The 22,799-nt window shown below is 38.4% G+C and overlaps 2 protein-coding genes across 2 annotated transcripts; both read left to right on the top strand.

Moving 5' to 3' along the window:
- Positions 1 to 1,218: 1,218 nt before the first annotated feature.
- On the top strand, positions 1,219 to 11,085 carry snx4 (sorting nexin 4). Its single transcript, XM_010904939.3, has 14 exons — positions 1,219 to 1,378; positions 2,419 to 2,543; positions 3,477 to 3,615; positions 3,769 to 3,918; positions 4,418 to 4,465; positions 4,771 to 4,826; positions 5,170 to 5,242; positions 6,655 to 6,716; positions 6,863 to 6,928; positions 7,907 to 7,996; positions 8,557 to 8,656; positions 8,891 to 9,036; positions 9,350 to 9,464; positions 10,452 to 11,085. Exons 1-14 carry the CDS (start codon positions 1,289 to 1,291, stop codon positions 10,497 to 10,499), a joined length of 1,308 nt encoding a protein of 435 aa, XP_010903241.1. The 5' UTR covers positions 1,219 to 1,288; the 3' UTR covers positions 10,500 to 11,085.
- A 1,577-nt stretch (positions 11,086 to 12,662) lies between these two features.
- LOC105030834 (phosphatidylcholine-sterol acyltransferase) lies at positions 12,663 to 22,757 on the top strand. Its single transcript, XM_010904937.3, has 6 exons — positions 12,663 to 12,864; positions 19,164 to 19,320; positions 19,572 to 19,687; positions 19,762 to 19,857; positions 19,984 to 20,208; positions 20,360 to 22,757. The coding sequence occupies exons 1-6, from the start codon at positions 12,714 to 12,716 to the stop codon at positions 20,911 to 20,913; spliced, it is 1,299 nt and encodes a 432-aa protein (XP_010903239.1). The 5' UTR covers positions 12,663 to 12,713; the 3' UTR covers positions 20,914 to 22,757.
- The last annotated feature ends 42 nt before the right edge of the window (positions 22,758 to 22,799 follow it).

The following is a 22,799-nucleotide window of genomic DNA, read 5'->3' as shown; positions in this document are numbered from 1 at the left end:
TGTTAAGGGACCCGCCCATAAACTGGACTTCATTAATATCGGATCCCAACGAACCTGTAGAATGCGGTTGACAGGGTGACCTCAGATGAGCGTTAAGATAACAGTGGATTATAATAATAAAAATGGCCTACAAATAATTACTATAATAATAACACCAAATGTAAAAATGTCTTGCAGGCTATAATGTAGTGTGGTATCTGCTAAGTGGGTTGTAGTTTATTGTGTAATGATTGGATTTTCATGATAACGTAGATTTTGGAATAATTCTATAATTAGAATATTATATTTGATAATAACTTTTAGATGAACTATATATATATATATATATATATATATATATATATATATATATATATATATATAGTTATGGCTCTATATATACTTACGGCACAGTATGGCACATACATAGAAGATGTTATAAAAGCTCCAAAGCATTCTTAACCAGCTCATACTATACCATAATGTTATTCCGGATGTCTCTGAACAATAAAATCCACTGTGCCAACTGTAAATAATAGGTCTGCTATTCACAAAAGAAACAACATGCAAATTTGGATTCAAATGACAAAGGATTTAATTTTAATTTTAATCAACGACAGAATTTTATTTTGTTATATGAATTTGTTTAGTGTTTGGAGCGTTTTATAACTTGATTAGACACATTTTCATAATCAGTCCATCCAGGATTCTGCAGGATAGAATACTTTTTTGCTGCGACTTTTATTACATTTTCCATGGAACCATGCGATGACGTTGTCAAATTTGTCACGACAATGGTCTGATGAGGAAAATATTTTGTTGACGTTTGGTTTGGTTATGAGGTGTATAACATACTATTTACAATACATATATATATATACATATTATTAAACTTGTTATAAAAATGTAGCATATATAACAATGTTTGTTTGGTTATTTTCGGTCTTGACAATTGCTTATTGATTTCTAATTATTAACAAGTATACCAAACGTTTCACAGCGCTGGGTGGACAACAGCCGAGCTTCCGTGGCGCTCAGGTGAAGTGAGTGCGGGTTCCGGCGGGTTATTGTGGTTTGGGAAACGATACGAAAAGTTTCTGACTGGTTGGTTGGGGTGTATTCATTAGGCATATGCTGTTGCAAAATTATTCTTAAACGGAAGCAAACACAACCCAATGGGGAGGGTCTTAGCTACATTTGTCCAATAGAAACTATTGTTTCATTTCTAAAACCGGAACGTATGGCAACTGTTGGACAAACGGCTAACTCCCTGCTACACCGCTAACCACAACATTAAACTCAGGAAGAGATGATGGCAGACTCTGCACCCGAGGAAATAGCGGTGATCGGGAACATCGATATCACCTCGGCAGAATTGAAGAACAACATTAGAAACACGGTAATATTCTAACTTCACAAAATCAAAACATGTAAAAAAGTTGTTATTTAGCCTTCTTTAACTCTGTTAAATTATTTTGTTTTGGGCCTGACTCATCCACGGAGCTTCGCTAGTAGAGCTCATCTGAACTGAACACACTAGCACGTCCTTTAATTTATCCGTTCATTAATTTTACTACACATTGCATATATGTTTTTGACGTTTTTAGGGTTTACACAGCAGATATTCTAGCTAAACACTAAAAAGTCCAAATTATTTCATTTGCTGACTGTACTGTGTACTACTGTATAGCTAGCTAGTTGGCTGTGCAGCTGGCTACAGTATAGGAGAGTTCCTAGCTATAGTGCAACAACTAATTTTAAATTTCACGTATACGTACTAGCTATACTACTACCTAGCTAGTTAAGTAATAATGTTAGCTACTAGTGGTTGGCTTGTTAATATTGGCTAGTAGGACCATAACAAGTCATCAGTATGCGGGTGTTTATTTTTTTGGACTAAAGGAAGCCCTTAATTCTGCCAACCATCTCGTGATACTGTACATTAAATAATAGTCGCAGTATCCGAGAGTAGTTAGAGGACTGTAGCTAGGTTTGAAAAAGTTATCAGACCGTGTACTATGTGTCATATCTTTGGTTCTGCTGTCGAAACCTTTGTATCTTTGACAGTTCCTCATGGTTCGATTCTAGTGCCGAATTGATTTTCTGTTCATTAATAGTTTTGCATGGTTGCTACTAGTACTGGCCAATTTCCTCATCCACCTTTATGCAAACAATACTTCTGCGTTCAACAGGCCCCTCAGTGAACACTGCTGATTACCCTGCTATAGCATAGCTTTAATAACATTCAACATTCCATGGTAAAACAAAAATAATTGCTTGATTGCCCTAATCATTCTGTTACAAATGAAAGGAGAGGCTTGCACAATTCAGAAGGACAGAAGTATTTTAAAACCTAGGATGCCCCGTTAACTGTATCTAAGACATCAAATGTTACTGTATTATTTTATATTTTAACTGTGCAATTACATTTTCTTCTAGATGGTTGAGATTGACAAAGGTCTTCTAAGGAAGATGGAGATCAGTGTTGCAGAGGCAGAGAAAAGGACTGGAAAGAATGCTGTCAACATGCAGGAGACTTACACTGTTTATCTAATTGAGACACGGTAAATATGCATCAAGCACTGAAACATCTTTGTGAATTTCTATATATCAAATCATACACCACAATAATTTTATGACACCAGTAAGAACACCATTTTCTACAATCACACCTAGTGTTACACCTATTCTATTTACTCCTTACACTTTATCAATACAAATGGTTTGACCCTAATGATTTTGATTCAATCACCTGACTCTTTTATAACAGGTATTCAGCTGCACCTAGTTCATTGAAAAATGTGTTGGACTAGCCTAATGTATTTCTCTGTGCTAACTTTAAGTAGGCATACTTTTTACTGGTTGCATGAGAATCTCTCTCTCATCTACAAACTTAGATTCCTTTACAAGGAATAGTGTTTTAATTCTGCTTGGAGCAAGGCATGCTGTTCCTTACGCAACACATTTGTTTTTCTTGTGGGGACCAGAAAAATGATTCTTTATTTATTCTAACCCTGACTTTAACCTGAACCTAACACCATCCTTAACTAAGTAACATGATCATCATGGCTAAATTAAATTTAACCCCAATCCTAACACCAACCCCAATTTTAAGTTTTTGCCTAACCCTAACCCCCAACCCTAACCCCTAATGGCCTTATCCTTTCTGGGGACCGGCTAAAAATAATGTGGGAGCTGAATTGTCAGATTTTTCCTATCTTTATGGGGTCCTCTGGTCAAAGCATGCATAATAAAACCAGGATGACACAGACACAGCCTTTATTCTGTTACTAAACTCTTTTTTGTAAAATGCTTTTTTCATAGCCTTGCATGGTTTGTTTAAATGAAATAGGATTTGTGGAAATTGAGTCTCAGCTTCAGTCTGTTATGGAATATCCTACCCCTGTTTTAGACTCTGTAAAATCTATTGGTCATGAACGTGATTACTTTTTATTCAAGTGGAGATGTGTGAGTTGCGTCCTTCTGTTTTTGGACAGGCCTGTTGATACTATAACAGAAGGTGTGACCCCAGCTCCAGACTCATTATGGCGGAGATACAGCGAGTTTGAGCTTCTTCGAAACTACCTTTTGGTCACGTATCCCTTCGTTGTCGTTGCCCCATTACCTGAGAAGAGGGTGAGAACAAGGACGCATTGGGAGAAGTTAGGATAGTATAGTTTTGGATGATGTAGTTACAGTACCCATAATGCTCTTTACAATATCCAGTTTTATGAGTTTAATATTGCCTCCTTGTCTATATAGTAGTCATTCTTTGTCCGTTTCTCATAGGCAGAGATTGTGTGGCACAAACTGTCAGCGGACAACATGGACCCAGACTTTGTGGAGAGGAGAAGGGTTGGACTGGAGAACTTCCTGCTTCGAGTCGCTTGCCACCCAGTACTCTGCAATGATAAGATCTTCTACATGTTCCTCACTGAGGTTATTTATCTTTTTTATATCCAAGCTACTATAGAAAAACAGTATAACCGGATGTTCAGTCTTTCAAAATCCCTTCTCATGTGTGGTAAAGGGTACTCTGACCTCTGGTGAATCACAGTTATTTATATGAAAATTTAGTCATTTAGCAGATGCTCTTATCCAGAATGACTTACAACACGGAGAGCATCCTTTTTTTTTTTTCAGTTTTCCTTTGTCTCAAGGCAACTGCAGTGCCAGTAGCTAGTCAGATGTGCCATTCAAAGGTTTTGACAGGATATACCCTTGGCAGCCATGGGATAAGACAAACAAGGACCATTTCCTAACACTGTAGATTTGAGAAAAGTTGTGACAAGTGCTGTTCTGAGAAACAGTGTTGCTGTAGTTGAAAGGATCACCTTTAACCTTTGAGTTGATAGGTCACTGTGTGCCCCCTTAGCACAGGCTCATATCTCTGAGGGTCTTTGTCAAGGCTGAACACCATTCTAACTCTGTCCCACAGGAAAAAGGATGGAAGGAAATGGTGTATGACACAGGCTTTCAAGCAAAGGTACTCCATCAGCACTTTATGTTCTCTCATTGTTGTATTGTCATGTCAGCTCTCTTAAGATGCACTTTACCCTACCTCATGTTACTTAAAATACTGATTATTGTGAATGTGGAAATGAATCTGTAAAAAGCATGAAGTCCATGTGAATCTGATGGATTTAAGATCTTTCAAACAACTGTTAATTTCAGTACTTATTCGGGTACAGAATGTTTTATATTTCAAATGTACAGTGTTTTCTGAAAATTAGACAACCTGTCATCTGACATTGTTATTAAAAAAATGGGTATCTGATATGTTTTTCACAGGCGGATTCTAGGTTGAAAGCTATGAATGCAGCATTTAGGGTGAAGAATCCTGACAAGTAGGTCACATAAATAGTCTGTCCCAAATGGAACTCTGTCCCTGTTGTATATAGAGCAATGAACCACAAAGTAGTATGTTTTAAATGAGACACATCCGTTGTTTTCTTGTCCTTGTTTTGTGTGAAGCCAACAAGACCCATTCATCTTGACATGTTGTAACATTGATGTGGACTCTGTCTGTCTCTGGACCCGTTCACCCTGTATTGGATTGTCTTACATAGTTAGTTCTGGGACTGTGGGAAGTGGAATAGGATTGTGTTTATCTAGGTTCAAACATTTACTCTTGTTTATCTGTCATGCTGGGAAGAAAGTGTTGATTTATTTGGTGACTTGTTCTTGTAGACGCTTTACCGAGCTGAAACACTACAGCGATGAGCTACAGACTGTACTCTCCCAGCTGCTGAGAGTGAGGGCGGTGAGTAGAGTCAGCTGTCACCATATTCATGGTCTTACTGACTACCAGATCTGGGTTCCAATACTATTTGAAATCTTTAAGTTTCCTTTTGACTGTTGCGTCTAGCCTGATTGGAATTGTTCCATTGGATATTTGAAATATTATTTGAACTCATGCTTGTTATCCTATCATACTGCCAGCTGTAACATATAATGTTCTGACAAGACTAGTCAGACTAGACAGCAGCCTTTGACACACATGATCTGGCCTGGAAGTTGACCTGCATTGGAAGGATAAAACACACAGCTGGTCTGTCTGATAACTGCTGCTGTAACACACAACTTAATGACTGGACTATAACCAGACCAGACCTGCTGCCAGACTGTTCACATTTTGTGTACTTGCTTTACATACTAAACTAGACTCACTACATCAGTGTTAATTTCATTAATAAAAATTCTAATGGAACATACTCGTCAATACCTTTTTTCCCCTGGTGCTGAAACGAAAATAATATTCTGAAAATAGAAACTGACTATGTTTCTGTTTTTGTTGATGTAAAACAATGAGATGTTAGTGATGGACTAAGCCCGTCCGCCACATAGATTTTCAACCCTCTCCTGGGGATCCCCCCAGCCATCTCACAATTTAGTTTTAGCCCTGAACTAGCTCACCTGATTCATCAGATAAGAGCTTGTTAATAAGTTGATTCAGGGTTTGCTAGCTCTGGGATACATCTAATAGATGGAATGGCTGGGGGGTCCCCAGGAGAGGGGTCATGTTCTATGGACTAAGGAAAACATCGTTGCCATTTAGACTTTTCCTGTAAACAGATCTTTAAATGTATTTTTCCAGTTCTAGTGCATTCTTGTCATTGGTTGACTGACACATTGTCAGGCGGCCTACCAGTTCCTTGAATGCACACCACTCCCTGCCCTGCAAACAAATGTGGCAGACATTTTCAAGTAATTCAGCGGGATGACCTAGATGTCAGAGGGTTGTGCCCAGACTTATTTGTGTCACATTCTGTTCCTCAAAACTTGTAGTTCTTTAAGTTGGTTAAAATGACCATTAATGCATCTATTTGACAGTTGCCACAGATGTTTTCAACTGAAGTGCTAATAGCATATCTACATGAGCTGTTGGCTTGCTACAATTTATAATATTTGTATTAGCCTACTAAAATTAGTTTAGGTTAGAGAAAATATCAAATATGAAGCTGGGGTTCCTTGGGCAGAAGAAAATATTTTTATGTGCTGCCATTGGATGAAAATAAAATGGGGCTACAATTCTATTATTAGACTAAAATGTAAAAAAAAATATTGGATGGATGTATACCTGTGAACATTCACATAACACCTTATGTAACATAAATCTGAAGAGGCAATATCAAAGTGTAAACTGTGCCCTAAATCTTGACTTTATCCACTCAGAGGGTAGCCGATCGACTGTATGGGGTGTACAAAGTGCATGGAAATTATGGACGAGTTTTCAGGTAAGGGCAGTACAGTAACGCTTCTGGAAAGGATGTTCATACGGTAGCTTCTTCTCTTTAGCGTACACACAAGTCATTACATAGTTCAGTTACATACTTGTTTGATGTTTTTGGTTAAATGTCTGCTCTGGTCTTGTGTTGGCCAGTGAGTGGAGTGCCATAGAGAAAGAGATGGGAGATGGACTACAAAGTGCCGGCCATCACGTGGATGTGTAAGTGTGTCTTCACTGCGTTTCGGTCGGTCACTGTATGGCACTTGGTTTGGCTCTCAATGCCTATAATTCATTGAGCTGTAGAACTGTCTAGAATCCCTCCGGGAAAACGACCATAGTAACAGCTGGAAGCCCCCGGAGGCCCAGTTGACGCTTTGTATTATGGCTCAACCTGTACATGTTACGTGGTTCCTAGTTAAGCTATACAACACATTTTCTTTGTTTGATTTGAAAGCAGGTCAGGTTTCAAGCTCTAGATTTGGGGTAGCAGGTAACTGACTACAGGGACTATGAAGACTTTGTTTTGAAGGTTCTGGGTTCCAAATGAGAAATTACTGGCATATTGTCAGAGGCTTTTACTTTTAACTTGTGTGCTGTTTATATTTCTCGTGAGTGACAAATGTCCCCTGTCCTTGGAGTAGCAACACACAAACACACACTGACACTCTCTTTTTAGTGTGGTAACATGATTATCTCCAACCCCATCACTGATGGTTTCCAGATTGCTGGGCTCAACTCTTGAGGTCAGGGGTCACAGAGCTGGACAGCTGAGGCGTACTAAGGAAAAGGCAGCATTCAAAGCTTCAGTCCCAAATGGCAACCTGTTTCCTCTATGGGTAATGCGGAGCCACTCAAGTTAGCAACCTAGCATTTATGCCCCTCGCCACGGTTGTAGTGAAGACGGATTATATTTCAGAAACAGTTTCACCCGTTGGCAGGTGTCCGTCAGAGCTATAACACTGTGTTATTTGAGTCTCACGTCTGAGACTCACTAAGTCTCAGTCCTATTACCAAATGTAGATGCTTTCCCCTGTTGGCACTGTCAAAGGTCTAATGGGACATTTCAGATATATATTTTTTTTGACTCTTTGTTGCAGGTATGATGAGACAGTGCCCTTGAGTCCTGCCTTTAAACAGTTGTTTTTACATGTCTGTATGAAATAAGGCAAGTCTATTAACATGGACTCTTATCTGCAGATATGCTGCTTCGGTAGATGACATTCTGGAAGAGGAGGAGCACTACGCTGATCAGCTGAAGGAGTACCTCTTCTACACCGACGCTCTACGGTACGGTATAACAGTAGACCAAGCACATATATCACGTTTAACAGGACTGACACCCTTGATGAAGTTGAGCAAAAACTTTCACATTTATTTGGAGTCCTGAATGTATATACATACTGTCAACAAAGGTACTAAAAGGTGGTTCTGCCTAATCGTTGTCCTGGGTTATATGTTTAGCTCAGGTGGTAGGGCATTGCACCCACAAACACTGGGCTTGTTGGTTCCCAAGGGGGTTTGGGGGGCAGTATGACAAAGTATGTCATGTCATATACACTTAGTGTAAGTCCCTCAATAAGACAATCCGCTAAATGACATGAATGTAATTGTAATAAATGTGTTATGGAGGTCTCCTCACATCCTCCCATTTATCACTTGATGACAACCTGTGTGACGTCTACCCCAAGGCAGACTAAATCCCAAAGGCAATTGTACTTTACTGTGGTCACGGACGTGAGCCCCAATCCCTTTGTGACCCTTTGTTTTTGGCCTGCTGTGATCAAACATACATAACACCACAACCACGGCCACCACAACGATGTTCATCCAGGCCTCTGTGTCTGCAGGGCGGTGTGTAGAAAGCATGAGTTAACACAGTTTGAGCTGGAGACTGCTGCGCAGGACCTAGCTTCTAAGAAACAGCAGAAGGAGGAGCTGGTCACGGGGGTGAGTCAAGAGACGCATGCAAATATACACAGCTCTGGTCAAAGGCTGTGCACTATATGAAGAATAAGGTGCTATTAACGACATAGACCTGATTTCTAGTGTCACAGATAACACCCTGCCGATAGTGAGGCTATAGAAAGCAAGCCCAAAAATACATTGTGTTTCATCAATTAGAAATGTCTGTAAAATCTTCCTTAAACCACACAGAATGACAAGATGAAATGTTTCTTTCAGACGGTGCGGACCTTTTCGTTAAAGGGAATGACCAGTAAGCTGTTTGGCCAGGAGACTGCCGAGCAAAGGGAGGCTAAGCTACAAGCATTGGAGCAGCAGATTGAGGAGGGAGAAGAGGCTGTCAAAGAGAAGAACAAAGAGAGCGAGTGAGAATAACTTGTGCCACTTGTTACAAAACATTTTACGATTTTATAGTTTATATTAAATTCAGATAAGTCTCTGCCCGTTTCATCAAACAAACCCTGAACTTTTCAAATAGAAACAGTTTATTTAAAAAAGAAAAAAAGCTACAGCTTTCTTTGTCTTGCTCTCTCACTCTCTCTCTTTCCCTCTGGGTCTTTTCATTGTACCGCATGTTAAACTAGTAAATTTTTGCTGTTGTAATCAGCTGCTTTGCGAGCTCGACTAGCAGACCATTGATGTTATAAATGGTTGTAAAGCAAGTGTTTTTGTCTCCAGTGATTTTGTGAAGACTGCCTGGGAAGACATTGAATGCTTTAAAGAGCAGAAGGACCGGGATCTGAAGGAAGCCTTGATAAGCTATGCAATCATGCAGATCAGCATGTGTAAAAAGGTAAGGGACACTTCCAAACAGATTACATTGTTTGATTAATCTAGATGCCTTTATAACAGCCTGACATTTTTTGGAGCATACATACGACAAGGTGTTGGGAACGTTCAACGGGGATGTAGTTCCAGGCTAACGCAGTGGGATCAAGCAGTTGCTGCAGATTGGACAGCAATACAGTCAAGCTGCAAACAGCCTGTTCCATCTCTTACCAAAGATGCTCTATTGCGTCTCAGCTGTTCTGTCCCTTCAAGTGAAGTGAACAACCAGGCCATATGTTCCCACTCCTCAGTTATCCAGTGTTGGTGATTGCATTCCCACTGGCAGCCCTTGTTGTTTAGAAGTGGTATGCTGCTTTTGTCCATCCATGACAAAGACCATTGAGTGTTTTATTTGAAAAAAGTTATTTGTTAGCGGCTACATGTACCTGTAATGAATAGTGGTTTCTGTTTTCTTTGTACAAATGTATCTATATCTTTTTTTAAACAGATTAATCTACAAAATATTATGATCTCAATCCAGAAAGATAAGTGTTGCGTACCCCTTAAAACACAGGGCTAGGCATTAAGTTGGGTAACTTGAGAAATGAACTATCATCATCGAAGATTTTTCTGCAGAAATAATTAACCATTATTGCCTCAGCATGTTTAATGTTTTTCTGAACACCTGAAAAACCCGATCATCTGAATACCTTTCACACCATACATCCTTCAGATTATAAAAGTCTGCCTTAAACATTTTTGACAGCTTTGTCAGAGCCCCACTTAAAAAAGTAATCCTGGTTTGGTGATGACCTGATGCCAGGCTACCTTTTAATAACCGGCCACAGCCACTTGACTCACGTTCTACAAGAGTGATCTGTTGCCTGGACAGCGGTGTACTTGATAAACTGGCCACTGAGTGCATATATGAAAGAAAATCCTGAATTATTTATGGTTCAGAATACAACTTCTTGTTATACTTCAGCACACTTTCATTCTCTCTCTCTCTTAGGGAATACAAGTGTGGACCAACGCAAAGGAATGTTTCAACAAGATGTGATCTTGAGGGCCAAAGCTGACCCTCCAAACAAACAGTAAAACAGAACAGGCTGCTTTTCATGGGACTCCTGGGGTGGTGTCCCAAATGGCACTCTGAGGCTTTTATAGCACACTACTTTTGGCCAGAGCGCTGTGGTTTTGTGCTCGAAGTAGTGAATTGGGTGCTTTTTAGTACACATTCCGTAACAAAATCCTTCGCTGCTGAAGTAGACATGGCCAACCTACAGAGAGGTGATTTGATCAGCTATGCACCAGAAATTAATCATTTTTCAATTTCTTTTCTAAATCTTTATGGAGTGGCTGCAGAGGCAACTATTTTGGGATCTTCTGGACTGAAAGATCTGTAGCTTTCCAATGCTTCTGCAGATCCCTTAACAGTCTGTGACACTAAGCAAAATATACACCATCTGCTCAAATTTTTTTTGTTTTTCATAATTAAAACGAGCACCATTTTCCAGAGAAGCCTGCTGTCTATGAGTAGAGCAGGGACTGTGTGTATAAGGGGAAAAATATCACAAATGTATTCTGCACAAGCTCAGCGGTTTTGGAATGCTTCAGACGTTTTGGTTTGACAGCATTAAGGTCATGAAAAAATCAGGTCCGCAGAAACCGCCATATCTTTGTCTCATTGGTGGATGTATTTACTTACAACTGCAATTATTTCTCTGTTACAAATGTATTTTTGCTGAAACGTTGATTTTGTAAGGTATTGCCAAGCACTTAATCATTTGTTTGAGATGCCAGTTTTCCTATGCTGCCTTTTACAAAATGTTTGAAATAATATCTTGAGATTATTTTTCTTACTTTTTATTTAACCAGACCAGTCAATTAAGAACACATTCTTATTTACAGTGATAGCTTTTCTATTTACCTTGTGCCAAGCTATATCTTGTCTTGATTGTGCTCATTTTATAATCTTGTTTGGACAGTTATTGGTATATGGACCTTTGTCTTCTCTACTCTCCCAGTGTGTTGGCCCAGTGTACCAAAAAAAGGCATTCAACCTTTTTAGGTGTTTCTGTGTACCACATTAAGAATGTAACCCTGCTATTTTAATGCCTTAATGTACTTTGCCATTGAATATGTACTATGGCACTTAACCTTAAGTAACTGCCATGATGAATGTCAGGCTTATCATTTCAGAACAGCGAGTGGGTCGGTGTTTTGAAAGATCTGGCCAAAGCGACAGGAAGGTCACACAGAAAAGACAGGATGTGATCATTTCCTTCTTTTAGGGTGGTTGATATGCTGCCCGAATGGCTTCCCAATTCTGATATAGTGCAATCCTTTTGTCCAGTTGTGCACTATATGAATGGGTGAAATTTGTGACTTATCCTGGCCTTGTGCATCTCATGGAACTTTTTAAAGGGTTAGGGGAGTTGTAATGGAAATCATCCAATTTGGGATGAAATCAAAGCACTCTGGAAGGACGCTGTACTGTTTGTTGTTGTATATGATTAATCATTGTGCCAAAAATACACTAATAAATTTGAAGGAAAAAAAAATCTCATCCGTTCTGAAATTGTGTTTGTGTGGAAAAGGGTTGTTTTCTACAGTAAATTGGATAAGTAATACCGGATACAACCACCTTTGGCATCAAATACAGCTGTTAGTCTTTGGAGGTCAATTCCCTGCTTTACACATCTAAATCCTGCTCAAGTGCTCTCCATTTGGGCAGATCCTTGGTTAATAGCAACTTTAAAATGTTGCCAAAGATTTTCCATTGGATTTAGGACTGGGCTTTAATTTTGCCAATCTTTGCCAATCCTTGTTTATAAACAATTACATTGTAGCATTGGTTTTGTGTTTAAGATGACTTAAAGGCTCAAATAGAAACAAATGCTCCAGTCCAAGTCGTTTGCAGACTGATGCAGGTTTTCTTCTAGGATTTTCCTCTGAAGGGGTCTCCATCCACCTTGCCTTCTGTGAATATTTGCTATTGATTTAGGCCTTATTCAAAACCATGCCCATCAATTATGCTGCCCCCATGCTTATTTGTGGATGGTGTTCTCAGAGGATTGTTGGCTTCAAGCCATACGCATAATATATTTTGATAAGTGCTTAACTAATTTGACATTTTAACGTTTGCAAAGCTGGCAAATCGAGATATTTAAGGAAACGTTGAAATGTCACAATACTGTACTCTGCCCTGTAGGAGTGGCGATCTCACGTTTTCCCTGCGCCGAGTTGTAGTGTGACACAATATTTTAAGATAATGGGGTACGCACTCAGCCGTAGGCCTACGGGGCTTATAATATTCCTTGCGTTACAGCAGTTTACCGGATTTCAGTCATTGGATGTGGTCCCACCAGTTGTCAAACCTCCAAACAAAGTGACAAATAATCAAAACCCGCCGGTTCTCATAGGTGAGCATATTTATATTACTTCACTTATTGTAATGTAATGCCTACGTGTCACACTATTTTTCAGGTAATTCGATTGATGTTTTATATTATTGTAATATAATTTTGCTTCTTGTATACTGAAAGTAAAACATGCAGCCTATTTCACAACACAGGACGATTGGGAATCAGTCAGTTTTCTACGGCGCCTACAATTTAGGCATTTTAACTCTTACCCAGATAACACGTTCCGTAACCACGACCAATCTTGACGTTATGGATTGGTAATGTCATGACTTCACAAAACGTTGGGGCAACGTTATCCGTGGCTATGGCACGTTTATTTTACTCCAGTTTAAGATAATTCTGATTTATGTTCTGATTTAGTCATGTCTGTGAGTTTTCACCAGTACTCATCTGCTAGTCTAGATTAGTAGTTATTGCTATTTAAAAATGTTATAATCATTGATGTTAATCATACTTTCGTTTTCTAATCTAGCAATTTTCCAATTTAGTTATTTTCTAATTTAGTCGTGTAGCCTACATTATAGTACTGTAATACACCTAGCTAACTACTGCAGGTAGCTCAAGTTTTCTTTTAAGGTTTACCTGGCTAACTAGCTACTGCAGCTAGCAAACGGTAGTACGACTACGTTAAACAAACGTCAGTTTAGTTCGTTGAGCCGACATAATTTCTGGAGCACCGTCATCCTTTCTGGACATGGAATCTCAGGTAAGCGTATTTAACTTCTTTACAAAGCAGATAGATCTATCATATAGCTAAAATCACTTTGGTAGTTCCCATCGAATTACAGTACTGTTTAGCAAGCCAACTAACGTTAGCTCAAACGTTAGCAAGCTACAGTATAGTACCTTATATATACAGTCTATGTATAGTACAGTAAGTCAATAACTAGCTTGGTTGGTAACTTTTTTCAAACATAGATTAACAAGTCATCAAGTACTCAAATTTAAAGATTTTTACTATGAGTTCCACAAGTAATGATTCAAAGAGATATTTGACAAAATTGTTAAAGTGATCTATATAAATTATGAACGAATTGAATCAAATGATTGACAATGTTTTATACTGTTTTTAAACTGGTTTTCATTGTCCATGTCCAGTTGCAGCAACGGGTCCAAAGGCAGAGGAAGGTGAAGATGGAATTGACGACCACTCAGACTCATTTCTGATTACAAGGAAGAGGAAAGTGTCCGTCTTTGCTTGTGTGATTGTATTTTGTCAGTTGGATAATATTAATTGTTTGTTTGATTTCACAGTTATTTACCATTTGAAAAGAAAATAACCCAATTAAGTAAAGCATTCATATTGGCTTGTGTTCTTATACTTAAATTATTTGTAAAATGGCCAGTTTGATAATATTTCTAAATTGGAACATAAATGTCAATGATTGGAGAAGGATAGAACTCTTACTAGTGGAAAAAAAATACTGTTTATCATGGCTATTGCCATTGAAGTCAGTTCTGATTTAAATTTCTGTGCTGTTGACCAACTTGGGAGTGTGAGGTGATAAATGAAATATTTTTAATATTACATAAATGTTCTGGTTTGTTTGTAAATGTATATACTTTTTTGCTCTTGTATATTACAGGACATAGGTGTCATTCACGCTGAGGACATGTCCCCACCACTTTTTGAAATGGCTGATTTTGTCCCCACCACTTTTTGAAATGGCTGATTTTGTCCCCACCACTTTTTGAAAGCCTTTGGTTAAAATGTTCAGAAAAATCAAGCGAACCAATAAATGTTAAAGGTTTATTTGCACAAAATAAAACATGCAATGCAGTTTAGATACAGAAAGAAACACTGTACATTGTCCAAAAAAAGTAACTTGAACAAAATAAACTATTACTGATTCTAAAATGACCCAAAAACATGCATGCGCCGATCAGTAACTTGAACAAATTCTTGACACAGTTTCTTCTTGTCCAAGTTATACATTCTCTCTCTATGAACATGACAAACAGCCACACTGTTGAGTCGGGTTTGTGACATTAAAGAGCGCAGCCAGGTCTTCAGGCGTCTCAAGGCACTGAAGATTCTCTCTGCTTCAGCAGATGAGGCAGGAACAACGAGCAACAAACGCAGAAGTGCCTCAACTTGGCATTCTTACCAGATGCCCGAACTACCTCAACTGGCTCCTTTCGATGCAAAGGAGCAGCGGCTCTACTCCGAGTTCCCCACGGATGGCTGAGCTTCTCACCCTATCTCTAAGGGAAAAGCCAGCCACCCTTCTGAGAAAACACATTTCAGCCGCTTGTACTCGCGATCTAGTTCTTTCGGTCATGACCCATCCTTCATGACCATAGGTGAGGGTAGGAACGAAAATTGACCGGTATATCAAGAGCTTTGCCTTCCGGCTCAGCTCTCTTTTCGTCACAACGGTGCGGTAAAGCGAATGCAATACCGCCCCGCTGCTCAGCCTTGGGGTTAGTGTGTGGTTGATTTCTATACGTACAGTGAAGAGTCACAGAGTCTCCTTCAGTCACAGGATGGACAGGGCTCTCTAGGATCACATCACCACCTGTGTAACATAATAAATATATATATATATATATATATATATATATATATATATATATATATATATATATATATATATATATATATATATATATATATATATTATGCACTTATTCACTGGCATAAGAGCTTTCTTCATTCATTTACAGAATAAAACATATCTAATATTAGAATAATAAAATGACTGCCTCATGGACCTACCAGACAATGTGATGTTGACAGCATTACTGTACTGTCCTGATCCAGACTCACACTAATACATTCCACTGTCCCCTGTCTCTGTGGAGGTGATGGTACATGTGGAACCTGTTATTGATCCCCAGTTATGGACTTCACTGAACATTCTAAATACAATGTGGGACCGTACTCTCAGGGGCACAGAAGTAAAAATCCCATATATGCGACCATAACAGTCTTTTTTTATGCTGAGTATTTTTGTGTTGTTGACTGGCCTACGCTATGCCCATTTTTGAATGTGCGGCGCCGTTATTCAATATTTTTCCCGTCCTGCTGTAATGTTTTTTGTCCCCACCACTTTTCAACACAAACTGACGCCCCTGTTACAGGATATGTCAAAACATTTCTGGACTGAAGATGTAACAGAATTGCCATTATTATATCTGGGAAGGGGTTGATAAAATGAATTTATAATATTTATACAATACCTCACTGTAAAACTAAACGTCTGTTTAGAACCCTGCTGAAATGTGTTGTGCACATTTAAGATTTCATGGAACAGTTGGAGCATATAAACACAAGGTTGGAGAAAGTTGTCAAGATGTTGACTGGACAGAAATGAACTTAACTGTACTAGCTGTACGTATGAATATATGGATAGGATGCCTGGGATTCGGGATTACCAACCGACAACCTTAGAAATACCAACTTGCTACGACATGCTAGCGACCAACTGACAACGTCAATTAGGTACATTGTAGCGACAACAAGAAAACGTTCACTTTTCAGGTTGTGACAACGTTGCTGCTACCTAATTTCGGTCGCCAGATATAATGTCGTAACAACATTGTGACAACGCAAAATTGTTAGCTGGGTAGCAGGCGTTGCTGTGAATGCTCCTTAAGTTCTGAACAATACGCTTTTTATCTGTTTTGAAGTTAATAGCTACTGTGGTAAAGAATTCCATGAAATGTTTATATTATGACGGTTCCTAAATTGCTTTGACCGCGCGGCAGGTAGCCAGCATTGATTATGCGATAGTGATGGGCATTACGAGCTTTTTGAGTAAACCGGCTCTTGTGTGTCAGTTCACCTGAAGGAACCGGCTTATTTGACTCCCGGACACCTTTTAATGTTAAAGTCCTGAAAGCAACCAGAGAACAATGAAACGAATACAAATCTCAAATGTGAAGGCAAATGTAGACTAGAATTATGATTGAGCGTTAAATGCTCGTTCAATAGTTAGCCTACATAAGCCTACCTGTTGTTGCAAAATATTCGATCGCCTTTATTTTTCTTACCTGCACAAACTGCTCATTTCAAGAATGAGGTTTGGTTTCCAACATTTACCAAAAGGAGAACTATTCAAAGGAGCACTTCATTTAAGAAACACTGTTATGAAACGGTTGCCGCTCACATTCAGGGTTGCCAGATAATATTGACTGTGAACTGAAAATCTCACGCGGACTACACAAAAAACTGCACGAACGCTATTTTTTCAATACAACCCTGTCTGTAAATCGACACGCCTACGCCCATTTTGCCCGCACGCTGTCAGTAATCAGGAAACCTCTCCATTTGGCAACACTACTCACAGTGTAGTCCTGTGAAGCCATACTTCCGGTAGGACCAGCACTTTGTAGTGATGGGCATTCCGGCTCTTTTCAGTGAGGCGGCTCGTTCGCCTTAGTACTTTTAAACTACAACAACTTTGCCTATTTTGTGCCAAATGTCACTTTTGTTTTGCTGTTTTGAACACCCCTTGATTACCTACTAGAAATTAGCATGTAATTCAGTGCATTTGTTTATTTCCTGTGAAGTTTAAACAAATGACTTATGATAATTAGACCTCTGATCTCTGTGATGCTGAAATATGCGCCAAAATAGATAAGATGAAAGGTGTTTTCACAGCTCTCTCTCTAAGTTGTGCATGACATGCATTAGGCGTTGTGAATGTTACAGAGAACTAACACTAAAAAATGAATGTTATTTTATGGTAAATTACATAAAAATGTACATGTAATTCTCTATTTCAGAATGACAGTAAATTACACATTAAAACATTAATTTAACATTTGTAAAATAACTGGAAAAGTCTGTTATCAGGAATCACAAGAATTATCTGTTTTTCTACAGACTTTGATTCACAGTTTACAAAAGAAGCCTGTATAAATTCGGAGTATTTCTGTTTTATTACTGATATCCCAGCATGCTTTGTGGCAGTTCATTTCGTTAATGTTTATGTTTGTTGTAATTGATATGTTATGATATTTTCTTGCCATCTTGTTCTTCATGTACAGTGTACCCTTTGGAATGTTTTTGGGGGATTATGGTCGTGTTTGTGTGCCATCCATAGAAAAGAAGACGATTCTATTTGGTGTGATTTGCTGCTTTATATGTATTTCTTTGGGAGCTCTAAGTCATGTAGGTTTCTGCATGACTGTGTCTGGTAGAAGTTGGTAATGTGTGAGTCATCAAAATACCAATAGGTGATGTATAAATGCATTAAGCCTGAAGAACGAACATTTTTAAAAGCTGTTGATGACAGCAACAAAGGGAGAATTTGGGGGAGAAAATTTATTCTTGCTGTGAAATTACATCAATATACTAAAATACATTACATCAATATACTAAAATACATTTTTGTATTTCTACAGATTAATAATGTAATTTTACGCTATGTAGTTTTACAACATAAATCTGTTTTTTAACTGTATTTTTCCGGCACCCCAGCTTTTTTTTTCACAGTGTATGTCTGTTAAAACAGTTTTTTAATTGCATTGTAGGTCCTTGATGTCATGTCACATTGCCGTACCTTGGCTATTGCTAGAAATAACGCCCCTGAATGTACGAGTCATAATTCAGCAGTCATAATTCAGCAGTTTATATGGGTGCAGTTAAATACTTGGGTTTGTATACATACAAAACTATAAAATGAATGGTGCGGTTTATACAAGGTGTGGCTATAAAAGGGGAATTACGGTAGTCTGAGCAGACAACGAATATGTGACAGAACTAAATCCTTCAGCATTAGTTAATTAAATTCATTTTAATCTTTGGATTATTCATATGTTTCTTTTTTATATAAATAGATTTGGGAGCAGGCTCTTCTGAGATGCGAGCCGACTCCCAACGTTTACCTACAAGAGCTGGCTCTTAGAGCTGACTGGTTCGTCAACGACCCATCACTATCGCTTTTATTTTTCATTTTTCTTACTAATAGTTCCCAACATAAAACCAATGTCACCTTAACAATAATTCATTTTGAGTTTGTTTTAAAATAAAATATTAAACAGAATTTAATTATATTATTTCAGTAGTATATAATAATTGGTCAAGTATTTGAATACTTTTGCAAGCTATGGCGTAATATGGAACAGCAAAATGTAATAATATAAAAGATAATTCATTTGAAAATGGCTTGCTCTGAAATGTGCCCAAACTAAGTCTACAGAACACTAGCTTCTGCTTCGTAAGTCTCACCTGAATGGTTTGATTAGTAGGCCTATTGTCGCAAAATTTTTTGCAATCTTGCCTTTGAGTCATCTTCATGTTTTCTCATCTGGCTGATAATCTCTAACGTTTTACTGCTTTTAACCAGTGCCGGGGAGTGCAGGAAACCAGCTCGAGGCCAAGATTGACAAGCCAAGTCGTGTGCACTGGATGTGCTACAAAAAGACAGATGACTTTTTCACACTTTGGATTGACCTGAATATGTTCATGCCAATAGGTTTTGACTGTTGGGTTGATAATATAAGGTAAGGGGGAGCATGATCCATATCAAAAGTACTTGGATTTAGAGCTTGTTCATTTAATAATTATAACTCTATTCACTCAGTTCCAAATTTTTTATTGTTAGTTGCTGTATCAAGAATTAAGGTACTGAAATAGAAGAAAAAGCAAACTCAGAACTTTATTATATGCTTTCTAATGAGTGCTTAGGATTGTAACGGCTGGGATAATTTTCTGATGTAATAACACTGTAAATACTTAATATTTCCTGCAACAGAATTGTTTATAATAAAACAACTCGCAAGATATCAAATCCTGCAGGGGTGACTGTGAGAGTGCCTGGGTTTGGACAGACATATGCTGTTGAGTTCTTGGACAAGAACAAGCTCTCTGGTGAGAACAAACGTAACTATGGTATTTTTCTCTTTTGATCACAATATAAATAAATAAATCTGTCCTTTTTACAGGCTATTTTCATGATATGGTTACGCATTTGATCAACATGGGATATGTCCGCGATGAGACTGTCCGGGCAGCACCCTACGACTTCAGGCTAGCTCCAAGTAAGTGAAATCCTTGGCACACTCACCCACTGTCAATTTCCTGTACAGCAAAATGTACAAGTGCATGTAATTATTTGCTATGTACAAATGCTTACAAGTCATGTGACCTTTTTATTTCACCCTCAGACGAGCAAGAGGAATACTTTGCACGAGTAAAGAAGCTGGTTGAGGATATGTATGAGCAGTATCAACAACCAATTTACTTCCTAAGCCACAGTCTGGGAAGCAATTTTGTTCTCTACTTCTTGAATCAGCAGTCTCCGGCTTGGAAAGACCATTTCATCAAAGGCTTCATTTCACTTGGAGCACCCTGGGGTGGAGCAAGTAAACTCCTCAGAGTGCTAGCATCAGGTGCTGTTTTCCACCATCTGGTTGACTGATTGAAAAAAACCTAACCCATGGTAGAAACATATCATAGCATTCTATTACCCTGTGTAATGGAATAGTTCATATTTCAACTTTCAAAATGGATAATATGTAGTCTAAAATCAATTATCTGCAGGTGATAATCTTGGCATCCCATTGGTCTCCAACATCAAGATCCGGAAACAGCAGCGGATGACCTCGACAAACCCCTGGATGCTTCCATTTGAAGTAGCTTGGCCAGCAAACCAGACCTTTATTTCTACACCATCATTCAACTACACCAACAAAGACTATGAGCGCTTCTTTAAAGACATCGACTTTGGGGATGGCTGGTTCATGTGGGAAGACACCAGAAACCTGACAGCAAGTCTGCCCCTTCCTGGTGTTGAGACATACTGCTTCTATGGTGTTGGATTGCCCACACCGGTTACTTATATTTATGATGACCATTTCCCAAATGCAGACCCTATAGACTATGTGTATGGTGATGGGGATGATACTGCAAACAGTGTTAGCTTGGGTTTATGCAAGCGCTGGATAGGGAAGCAAGCACAGCCTGTCCATGTGAAGGAGTTCAAGGCTTTGCCCCACTCAGAAATAGTATCAAATAGTGAAGTGATCCAAATTGTCCAGAGTATCCTGAAAGGTATATATGTAGAAGAAAATTCTACATCCCATAAGACTGATTAACATTCTATTAACACTCCAATCATGCATGATCAGGCCCTGCCACACCAGTCTCTCAAGTCTCCACTGTAAGCATTTTGGGAACATAATAATTCACCCTCTCATTGTAGGCCGGTTGTACCACTAATGTGGATGCAGTTGGCTCTCCAAAAACAAACTTAATTGTGGGGTAACTTGGTGTATAGTGCCATCCTACTTTACCCTATGTTTTTTAGAGTTAATTAAAAACCTGAGATGAAACAGTTGAAAGACTGAGTAGAGTAAGAGTAGTGTGAACCTGGGAATGTTTTTGGATATATTTTGGTTTCATTTCTGGTTATGGACAGGAAGTGTATATATTTATGCATGCATAAAATACGATTAATCAGTAACATGGTGACACAGCCGTTATGCTGTGTAAGTCGACATACGTGATAATGCTTATTGCTTAAGGCTAAACTAGACCAGAGACCATGACGTCTATGACCCATAAGTTGCAGTGTAAGAACTCACGCTGATGCTACACCGGAAGCAGGGTCATTTGTAACCACCAACATACTCAGACGAGATAGATGCACCAAAGTATATTTATAATCCAGTTCACATTCTGCGTAATCCTAAAATTACATTGAAACATTTAAAATTTCATAGACTGAAAGCTTTGTTATTATATTTGAACAGCAGATTTTACTTACCCCAGTAGAGGGGCGTGACCACTGTGAAATGTCAGTGCAGTTGTTATCAATGCCCTAGCAACGGCCTCATTAACTAATTATTTTACTAGTATCTTATTAGGCAAATTTCTGGAAAGGGATATTATATTTTAAATACATGTAGTAAAGTATTTAAAATATGGCAAAGCATGTGTCCAAGTTAGTCTCAGAAGATTATGTAAGTTATTTTACGTAAATCTTTGACAAACAACTTATGTATCTTTATTACTATACATTACATTAAGCTATAGTACAAACTGGGCGCTAGGGGCAGTGGCGAGAGCATTTAGTGTTAAAAAAATGATTTTGTAAGGGCACCCTCAACCTTCCCTCCAATGGTTGAAAGTTCAAATCCATTTAAAGTTGACTTTTTCTTCATCACTACAACCCAAACCTTAACCACTGTATTGTAATGCTTAACCTTAACCCTAACCTAACCTTGTTTTGTTTTCTAACCTTCCCTAACCTATCCTAGTACTCTGATACCTAACATTTAATGTGTTAATTGTGTCGTATATGTTTTGCAAATTTGTAACAGCCTTTATTCGCTTTAGTGCATTTATACACACCCAGAATGTATAGATGATGGGATACGAGTAATAACCATAGATCCTATACAATATTTTACAGTAATTAATCTAAAACGTTAATCTACACGTTCTCTGATTAACATGTTCAGTATATGCATCTATTGTATATGTAGATGTAGGGAAATTAGTGTTTTGGGAGAATAGTGCTATAGCTGTTCAACATTAACAATTTGGAGGTGGCTTGATGTGGGGGGCTTGTTCGTTTCTGTACGGATGGTTGATTAATGAAGGCCACAGCATAGGGAAAGGAATCAGGTGGACAATTAATAAGACTATTAAAGTGAACACATCCTATTTGTTGTATGCTCTCATAGTCAAATTAACTACATAAACACTAGATACTGTATATTAGACTAATTTAACTTAGAAAAATTTATATATTTTCACCCCTTGTTAAGTTATTTCGAAACCCGCTTGATGTACTGTTCTCAAAATATGCCAATAAACACTATTGATTTGAAGACCCCAAAACCAAATTAGGATTGTGTCGAGCTGAGAAACAAGGAATTTCAGATACGCGACTACCATGGACTTGACATGAGAATCCAAGGTTCAGACTATAGACTTGTTTATGATTGTTGTGGTCCAATTATTAATTAAAATACAA

This window comes from Esox lucius, chromosome 16 (assembly GCF_011004845.1).
Source record: "Esox lucius isolate fEsoLuc1 chromosome 16, fEsoLuc1.pri, whole genome shotgun sequence".
Classification (NCBI taxonomy): Eukaryota; Metazoa; Chordata; class Actinopteri; order Esociformes; family Esocidae; genus Esox; species Esox lucius.
Note: the sequence above shows the minus strand (reverse complement) of the source record. Positions and strands in the feature narration are given on the sequence as shown.